General features: G+C 44.8%; 1 protein-coding gene across 1 annotated transcript; it reads left to right on the top strand.

Moving 5' to 3' along the window:
* Positions 1 to 2,411: 2,411 nt before the first annotated feature.
* Positions 2,412 to 8,833, top strand: LOC108933985 (putative sodium-coupled neutral amino acid transporter 8). The gene is made up of 10 exons (XM_018751442.1): positions 2,412 to 2,600; positions 4,314 to 4,512; positions 4,673 to 4,823; positions 4,906 to 5,007; positions 6,354 to 6,411; positions 7,371 to 7,485; positions 7,790 to 7,937; positions 8,060 to 8,259; positions 8,374 to 8,425; positions 8,731 to 8,833. The coding sequence occupies exons 1-10, from the start codon at positions 2,412 to 2,414 to the stop codon at positions 8,831 to 8,833; spliced, it is 1,317 nt and encodes a 438-aa protein (XP_018606958.1).
* Positions 8,834 to 9,833: the final 1,000 nt, after the last annotated feature.

Genomic DNA, 9,833 nt, shown 5'->3' on the forward strand with positions numbered 1-9,833 from the left:
AGATGATGCTCAACAAGAATAAATAGTTAGTAATTTGTAACTTAAACAAGTAAATTTAATTTGCATTGGTATAGAGGTGGAAAAAACAAACACAGCCAAGTGGAATTAGATTTCAAAGTGGAATGCCTGAGTAAATATGTAGTATGGATTTGAAGATGGATACAGATGAGGCATTTCTGATAGTAACTTGTAGAGTATTCCACAATTTAGGTGCTCTATAACTAAAGGTGCTTCCTCCTACTGAGGTCTTATTGATCACAGGTACTTTAAGATAACCTGCATCCAATGAACGAAGATACAGTATCCTCCTGGGATGTAAGAACCAATAGTCTCACAAATTTAAATCGGAGCAATGCCTTATCCAATGCCTTATAGGTCAAAGTAGGATTTTGTAATCAACTCTAAATGCGACTGGGAGCCAATGCAATGATTTAGGTACCGGTGTTATATGGTTGTTTTTCCTAGTTCTAGTCATAATTCTTGCAGAAGCATTTTGTACCACCTGTAGCCTGTATACAGTCTGGTATGGACAACCCAATAATAATGCATTACAATAGTCCAGCCTGCTTTAAACAAAAGCGTGAATCAATTTCTCAGCATCCTGTCTACACAGGAATTGCCGTAATTTAGCTATGTTTTTTAACTGAAGGAAGCACGACTTAGTCAAAGCATTTACTTGAGATGCAAATGACAGCTTTCCATCCAACAGGACACCCAAATCCTTGGCACAATCTGTACACTTGAAACTGATACCATTTGTGGTAAAGACTGGTGTGCTTGTGTCGAGAGTTTTGGCATCACCACCTACCACAAGTACCTCTGTTTTACTGGCATTTAGAAAAAAAAATTTGTACTCATCCATAATTTTATATTGGCTAAAGCTAAAGAGACCACATGTGGTTATACTATGGTATACTTTATCAAATGCAGTACTCAAGTCCAGTAACATAAAAATAGAGATCTGACCAGTATCAGAAGAGATGAGAATATCATTAACAACATGTGTGAGCACCCTTTTAGTGCTGTGACCAGTGCAGAAACCAGACTGAAATTTTTCAAATATATTATAATGATTAGGATATTTTAAAATTTGGGAATCTACGATCTTCTCTGAAATATTGGATAAAAATGGTAGATTGAAGATGGATCTATAATTACATGGGCTGTTACAATCCAGATCCGATTTCTTTAGTAGGGGTCTATTAATGGCGATTTTAAAAGCTTTTGGAACACAGCCATTAAGTAACGACTTTCTAACAATAGGTTCTGCAAGCACGGAAACTGCGGTTTTCAGTAATTTAGTGGGGATTGGATCATTAGATAGATAATGAACATTGATTAACTGGGTTCAGGTTTGCACTGGTGGAATCATTAAATTCACAGCAGTGGACCACCAGGTGGCATAGTGGTTACAGCCCTCCCCTTGCACTTTGAAGGTCCCAGATTTGAATCCCACTTCCTACTATCATGTCCTTTATCAAGATATTTACCATGAACCGATGCAGTAAAAATTACCCTACTGTATAAATGGGGAGTAGGGGGTGTGGTGGCACGGCGAGTTCAGTCGGTGCCCGCTGTGTGGTGGGTGTGAAGTTTGAGCCGTGCTTGAGGTGCCCTGCGACGGACTGGCGTCCCGTCAAGGGTGTGTCCCCTCCCCATTTGGCCCTGCATGCTGAGCTGCTGGATAAGGCTCCGGCTTGCCGTGACCCCGCTCAGGACAAGAGGTTGTTGACAATGGATGGATGGATGTATAAATGGGTGAATGAAAGTAATGTTGATTATCTCAGAGTATGAATCACTTTGAACAAAGGTATGTAGTGAATAAATACAATTAAATCACTGCTAATTAAATCACTGTTAGTGAAATAATTATGTCATCAATGGGTGAGTCCTTCTACTGCAAATGTGGCACAGGGGGAGGTGTCTGTGCAGAGCCTCACGCATCACTGTACACCCTCTCACACCCTCGTGACACTTTTCACCGGGGCTTGAACAGCATGCACCCCTGTGTTTGAGTTCAGGGGTCGAGGGCAGAATGATATAACTGTGTCCAACAGCTCACGTGTCGGCATCTCCGCTCCATTGTTCATCAACTCTAAGTCATTGTTTCCTTGACAACATTAGAGCTTCTGTATCTCACAATACAGGTTTAGGGTTCAATCAATCATGCAGAATCCAGCAGGCAATCATTTCATCAGCAAAGTGATTTTGAAAATATCAGCAGAAATCCTCTTCATTTAAACTGGAATGAGGTTTGTCAACAACTAAGAAGCACCTCCACCCTATACCACTATCCACACACTCCCCACACCATTGTCCACACCCCTGAAGCCCTGCCCACGTCTCCACCTCCCTCTAGAAGGTGTGATGTTGCAATGCTGTAGCCCTCAGTGTGACGCTCTACCACCACCATGGAGGAACTGGCTCGAGAGAGCATCAGCCTGCTGGCAAAACCGTCGCTGGACACAGACATCCCCAGGCTTGGCACCTTTGGCGCAATCTTCATCATGCTCAAATCGGCCCTGGGTGCAGGGCTTCTCAACTTCCCCTGGGCTTTCGAAAAAGCTGGAGGAGTTGGCACAGCTGTCTGGGTGGAGATGGTGAGACACCAATCAATCAGAATAAATCAGTCAGTACAGAGAAGGGCTCTGGACCATAAAAAGACCATAACTGGTTTTACTTTGTTGGTTCCTTTACTATGGAAGTGGTAGGAGATCTTCTGAGATATATAAACTGTCAGGCAGTTCCATATGGAAGTGTTGAGAAGAAATTTGGTATCAGAGCCCAAAACATCAGGTCCTGTCAGGAGGTGCAGCTTTTCAGCTAGTTTGGATGTGTCGGTTTCTCTGGTGATTTGCATGTCTTGGTTCTTACAGTGTCGTCATGGTGCTTCTGGAATTGCCAGTTCTGTCTCCATTGTAGGTCAACAGAGAAACAGATCATGTGGACTTCTTTCTTTTGTTCGTTCATTCACAAATCTTTGGTTTTGTTTGTTTGTGTTGGGCAGCCCTTGCTGGTGAGTTTTGGTGCTGTTCCATGGCTATACCCTGCCCACCACACACCCACACCCTTGCACCCTTAGCTCCTCGCTCCTCTGTTACCTCTAAGCTGTTAGGTTTCTCCGCTGCTGTGTGAATGTAAGCCTCTCCTTCACAGTCAGTCTCTAATGAAGGTTGTGGGCTGTGGTGGGGGGGTGATCTTTGGGGATGGTCCCCCCTCTGCTGACATTGTCATAGAGGGAATGGGTAGAACAGCTGTAAGGGTAATGAACTAAGAATGGGGACTGGTCGGTTGTGAGTGTGAATATCAGGAGAATGGGGACTCAGAATGACTGAGTGTTATGACACAGATGTGATGGTCCACATGGAGCTCTGGTGTGCTGCTCCCCAAGAGTTGGGTGTGTTGAGGGTCAGCCCCCTTCTTGTGATGGAGGCATTCTTTGTCAGTTCACTGGTTCACATCCTTGCAACACCAAATCAGCGCTGGGTTGATTTTTACTAGCTTTAGAAACAGCTATAGAAACAAGGTCATACCACAGAAAGAGTCTAACTTTAACACTCATAATGACTCAATTTTAATATACAGTATAATGAACCCCAATTTCAATAGTTTTTAAGCTGCTGTTGCAGAATTCGCTTCATTTCAGTTTATATTTATAGGGTGCTCTTTTCAACATAGACACAGAGTGCTGGACAGTAGATATAAGCAGAACAGCTACAGGAACACTGATAACATGGCTGTGTTGAATAAGTGGGCCAGCTGACAGCGAAGGAGAGGAAAACAAAAAATTCTCAGTCACAGAAAAGTGAGAAAAAAAAACCCCTGGAGGTCTGGATGTCATTTTCAGCCCGTCTCTTCTGGACATTGTACTGTGGTGACAAAGGACCTGTGTAGTTGTGTCTGTGATGAAAACGCAGTAAAACAAGCAGCACAGAGCTGGAGTCCATGGAGACAAAAGTCATGGTCCAGTCCCAGGTAGCTGATCCAGTCGGGTAATGAGTGTCCTCCTTTCCGGGCTCCGGGGGGAGGGTGTTGGTACTCCGCTTTGACCATCGGCTTCGGGTATTACACGGAAGCAACACTGCAGTCGGAAAAGGGCAGATGATGTGCTGAGAACTCGTGTTTTTATCCAATAACCTGTTTTTGATGGTTAAGCGAGTTTTTATGTGTTTTTGTCCCAGGGCTAGTAGGGCTGTGTTCTCCCTCAAGGTTTCAACACTGCAGTCCCCTTCCAGGGTTGCACAGCATTCTGCCCGTTCAACCCTCTGTGTCCTCACTGTCCTCTTTCTGTCTGTCTCACTGGCATCCTTCAGGTGTCCCTCGTGTTCCTCATCAGCGGCCTTGTGGCGCTGGGCTATGCCTCATCTGTCAGCAGGCAGAGCACCTACCATGATGTGGTACGGCACGTGTGTGGCCCAGCGGTCGGACAGCTCTGTGAGGTCTGTTTCATCTTCAACCTCTTCATGATCTGTGTGGCCTTCCTGGTGGTGGTGCAGGATCAGCTAGAGAAGTGTAAGTGACTGTCCTTTATTCAATTCAATTTATTTTTATAGAGCGCTCTTCTCACGCAGTGACACAGAGCACTTGAACAAAGGCATAAGGCAAAGAAAGAAATACATCAGGCTCTTTTGTCCTAGTTGTGTCTTGTTGTGTGACATATTGTGTGTGGCAGTGTGCGACTCCATATATGAGGCATTCAGTGGCTCAACAGAGATACAGTACCACTGGTACACGGACCAGCGCTTCACACTCTTCATCCTGTGCTTTGTGGTTATCCTCCCCCTCTCCATCCCTAAGGAGATCAGCATCCAAAAATACACCAGGTGAGTGGCAGCTGCACAGCTGTCACATTTGTTTTCATCATCATCATCATCATCATCATCCTCACCTGTGTTTTCTTTCCAGTGTCATGGGGACCCTGGCTGCCACATACTTAACGGTGGCCGTTATAGTAAAATACTGTATGCAAGAGGACATTGTTGTCGTTTCCCAGACATACAACAGTGGGTAGGTAGCTTCTCTTTTTTTCCCAACCTACATTTACATGCACTCAACACTACAGTCATATAGGGTGTGACAAAATTATGGAAACACCACATGAAAAAGGAGTTTAAAATAACTAAATCACAATTACAAAGTCAGCCAAAACTGTCTGTGCCCAATTTGCAGATGTATCAATCACAAAAACTGCAAAGCTAATGCATTAAGGGGAACAGTCTCAAAAATTATGACAACATATGAAGTACATGGACAAATTGCATCGACAGAGAAGAACAGTAGTCACAAGTCGAAGGTCATCAATTGGGATAAACAAGACACTTTACAAGAAAGTTGTTAAATGCCACAAAAATACATCCAAAATTACCACAGCTCTGAACAAGCACCTCTGTGGTGCAGCGTTAACAAACACTGTACACTGTGAGCTTCACAAAGCTGGAACTTATGGCAGGGCTAATATTCAGAAAGAACTTGCATCCAAGACCACAAAGATGCATAAAGAGCATAAAACCTGGACTTCTGAGTGATGGGAACAGTAATATGGTCTCATGACTCATCTTTCACTGTTTCCTATATCTGGATGGGTTCACATTTCCAAAGGATGTCTTCAACCCACAATATTTGTTGCCAGCTGTACATGATGGGGGGTCCATAATGGAATCAGCAGCCATCTGCTGGGGGTTACTTAGTCCCGTGATTACTCTGCTTGATCGTATAGCAGTCAAGGGACATGAGGTAATTTTACAGGACCAGGTGCACCTTATATAGCGAACATTGCTCGCTCATGATGTTCCCATATTCCAGGATGTGAATGGTCATTAAAACCAGAATGAAGTCAAATGACTTTCCCTGCCAACCTCATCACCAGATTTAACATCACTGAATCTTTATGGGAAGTTCTGGAGTGCAGTGTGGAGTAAATTTCCACTTCCTTCATCCCTCAAATATCTGGAGGCTTTTTTTCTAGAAGAATGCATCAGTATCCCTCTATACACAGTTCAGGAGTTGTATGATTGCATTCCAAAAGGGACTGAAGCTTTTCTCAAGGCCAAGGGAGGTACTACTCCTTATTAGGTCCTTTGCAAATTGTACATATATTAGGTGTTTCTGTTATTTTGTCCCACCCCATACTGTATATATTTATACCTTTATACCATAAGAGATCAGTATCCAAGCAGGTGGTTCTAGAACCACATGTCCTCTGTATATCTGTGCGAGTGTGTATGCATTTGTTGTTCAAGTCAGCTGAACTGGGGCCTCAAGGGACCCTCACTGTGTGCCACATCCAAAACGCAAGAGCAATAACTGAAAATACCTATAGCGATAAAATATTCTCTGTCTGCTTTTCTTTTCAGAATAAGTTCATGGGCTTCAATGTTCAGCGTCATCCCTACCATATGCTTTGGTTTTCAGGTGAGTTACATTTCCAAAACCCACAGGATCTAGTCACTCCCTACACTCCCACAATACTCTTTATCCTTTAGCCACCAGGTGTTCTCACTCAGAAGGGTCCAAAATCTACAATTTGTAGCTTCTCCATTTTGTTCCCGGCATGATAGAATGAGTTCCCTGTATTGCTCTGAGCTGCTGGATCCCTCCCACACTGAAGAAGGGTCTCAGACCCATCTCTTTCAGACCCACTTCTTTCCTGACAGCTACATAAATGAGTTCAACATTATTGCTATGATTATCTATGTATTTGCTATTTGAATGTCACTTCTATAGGCAGCTACTAGAAGGATGTGAATCAGCAACATGGTTATATTAGACCCACGAGCTGCATGTCCATAATCCTGTGTCTTTGTGTAAAGCTCTTTGCTTGTTCATGATTCACTTTTTGTACATCTCTTTGGAGAAATATGTTTCATGATACAATCATTGTAAATGGATAAATGCAAACACACACACACACATTTTCAGAACCGCTCGTCCCATACGGGGTCACGGGGAACCGGAGCCTACCCGGTAACACAGGGCGTAAGGCCGGAGAGGGAGGGGACACACCCAGAACGGGACGCCAGTCCGTCGCAAGGCACCCCAAGTGGGACTCGAACCCCAGACCCACCGGAAAGGAGGACTGTGGTCCAACCCACTGCGCCACCGCACCCCTCTAAATGCAAACAAATAAATCAAAATACACACACACACACACACAAACACACACATTTTCAGAACCGCTTGTCCCATACGGGGTCGCGGGGAACCGGAGCCTACCCAGTAACACAGGGCGTAAGGCCGGAGGGGGAGGGGACACACCCAGGGCGGGACGCCAGTCCGCTAAATCAAAATAAATAAATATAAATTAATAAAAGTAAATGAATAAACACACTATGTCCCAGCTGTTGTGAGCACCCTCCATTTTGCCATTCTAGTGCCATGAAGCAAGCATTGCCATCTACAGCAGCATGGAGAACAAGAAGATCTCTCGCTGGGTGTTCATCTCTGTGGTGTCCATGTTCTTCTGCCTGCTCATCTACTCGCTGACAGGTGAGCCTGGAGGGACCCTGCTGTTGACTGGAACTACCCTGGTACCCAAGAAGCACTGGCAGTGTGTGTCCACACTGGGCCCTCACACTCACACATCTGCACTCATGTCCACATTTGACACGTCCGTGTGGTCGTCCTGCCGGCAGTGTGAATTTGAACCCACTGACAAGGCTGTGACCTTTGAACTCTTTACTGCTCAGTGTTGAAGAGTAAATATTGCCAGTCCTGGCCACACAGGGTGGGGATGTGATTTACTCTGATTTACTCTTCCTGCTGTCCTCACACTGCTCTGTTCCTCTCTCAGGGATTTTTGGCTATCTGACCTTTGGGAAGAACGTTGCTGCTGACATCCTTATGTCTTATCCTGGGGATGATGTTGCCATGATCATTGCCAGGCTGCTATTCGGTTTCTCCATCGTCACCATCTACCCCATCATCCTCCTTCTGGGCAGGTGGTGCAACTGTCTTTGAGTACTTGGAGTACTTCACCGTGGTAATCTTGTTTGACACCAGGATTTAAAGCGGCTGAAATACCAAACGTGTGTTTTAACATGAATGCGTGTGTGTTGCCCAGGTCAGTTATCCATAACCTGCTGCTGCGGTTCTGGGGCCGGTTCTCCATAGTGACGCAGTCCTTCGAGAGTCGCAGCCGTGTGATGCTAACTGTGGTGTGGATCATGGTCACCCTGCTCATCACCATGTTTGTACCTGATATGAGCAAAGTCATTAGTGTCATTGGTGGCATCAGTGCCTTCTTCATCTTCATCTTTCCAGGTGGAAGCCCTGTGCACACGCGCGCGCGCACACACACACACACACACACACACACACACACACAACTCTGCTGACCTGTGACCTACCTTCTCTCTCACTTTCTTGCTCTGCCAGGCCTGTGTCTGATATTCACCATGCAAACAGAGCCAGTGCCATCCAGGATTAGGTAAGGGGTGTGGCAAAATGTGGGTACAGTCTATTAGCTTTGAGGGTTATTCTCGGTAGGCAGTAAGGCCAAGTCATGGTGGTTTTTGGGGGTTTCAAGGTGGAAGTGGGATGATCTTGAACCTGTTAATATTGTCCAGTAGTATGTCCTTCTTAGCCAGCAAGGGGTGTGGCAGGTAAAGCTCATGGAACCTGAACGTATTGTGTCTCCTCTGTCGCCCCTTCCATTCCTCCTCCTTCTCACCCCTCACCTCCTCACTGCTGCCTGTCCCCTGTGTCCCTTGTGTCCCATGTGTCCTGCTCTAGCATGCTCCTGACTGGCTGGGGAGTGGTCACCATAATCTGTGGGACCTTTGTCTTTGGCCAGAGCACCACTATTGCCATCATGGAAATGTTTGATGAGCTCTGACACGTTTCCATCCTCATGAAAACTTTTTAAAGACTTCTTTAAGTGCCACTGTGATGGAGGCACTGAATCTCTGACCACGGTCATCCATCATCTTCACAGTCTTTCACTACAGAACCGCTCAAGTTCTATCTTTTTGGGAACAGAATACACTCAAGTTTGTTTTTACTGGTGTTAGTGTTACTGTTTTTTATCATTATTATTCTTCACAAATATGTACAGTAAGTGCAGGTCATAGACTCTCTTTATGGGTGTCATGTTGTTTAGGGCCCCAGGAAACGAAGCACAAATAAACTACCGGATCCTGTTGTCTGTTTCATCTGTTTGTACGTGTGGTTACAGTGCTCGACGGATGAGAATATTGATGATTGTAACAATTCCTGAACACAAGTGCAATGAGCTGCTCTTTTTCTCAGGTGTTCCATCAGTAAACCTGCAACAGAAACAAAGTAAAGTTTGTAAACAGTTATCTAGCAGTTTATTGGTTTCATTTACATTTACATTTTTATTCTTTTAGCAGACGCTTTTCTCCAAAGCGACGTACATGTCATGGAAAATAGAGTCCAGAAAATTTAGTGCAAATTTATGTCCATATGTATTGAGAAATGGGAAAAGTTATGAAAAATGTTCTGTTTTAAATGCCAGCAGCTCAGTGTAATACTAGGGCTCCTGGGGGGACGGTGGGACTCCTCGTTTAGTGCACCAGATGAAGGTTTACGCAGCACAGACTTGACTAGCTAATGAACACCAGGTCCTTAGTTTGACTGAATGACTCCAATTCACCATAGGAACAGGTTCAATGGAGGAAAGTGTTTATTGATGACCTCATGTTTCTTCAGCGCTGCTGGTTTAACACTGGGTGCCCATAGCCTCTTCAGTTACTGCCCAACAGTAATTTACCGCAATGCAGAGGTGTTTTTAGTGTCCTGGAAGTGAAAGAGGAACAAGTGAGCTGAGCCATCATGACAAGTGTTGTCTCCTCGCTGTAAGTCGCACTGCCTCC

This window comes from Scleropages formosus, chromosome 1 (genome assembly GCF_900964775.1).
Source record: "Scleropages formosus chromosome 1, fSclFor1.1, whole genome shotgun sequence".
Taxonomy (NCBI): Eukaryota; Metazoa; Chordata; class Actinopteri; order Osteoglossiformes; family Osteoglossidae; genus Scleropages; species Scleropages formosus.

Bases quoted from the DNA above. Each gene is read 5' to 3' on its own strand.
- LOC108933985 (XM_018751442.1), top strand. From the start codon at position 2,412: ATGGAGGAACTGGCTCGAGAGAGCATCAGCCTGCTGGCAAAACCGTCG. The intron at 4,513-4,672 runs GTAAGTGACTGT...TGTGTGTGGCAG, and splicing joins GCAGGATCAGCTAGAGAAGT to TGTGCGACTCCATATATGAG. The intron at 7,938-8,059 runs GTGGTGCAACTG...TGTGTTGCCCAG, and splicing joins ATCATCCTCCTTCTGGGCAG to GTCAGTTATCCATAACCTGC.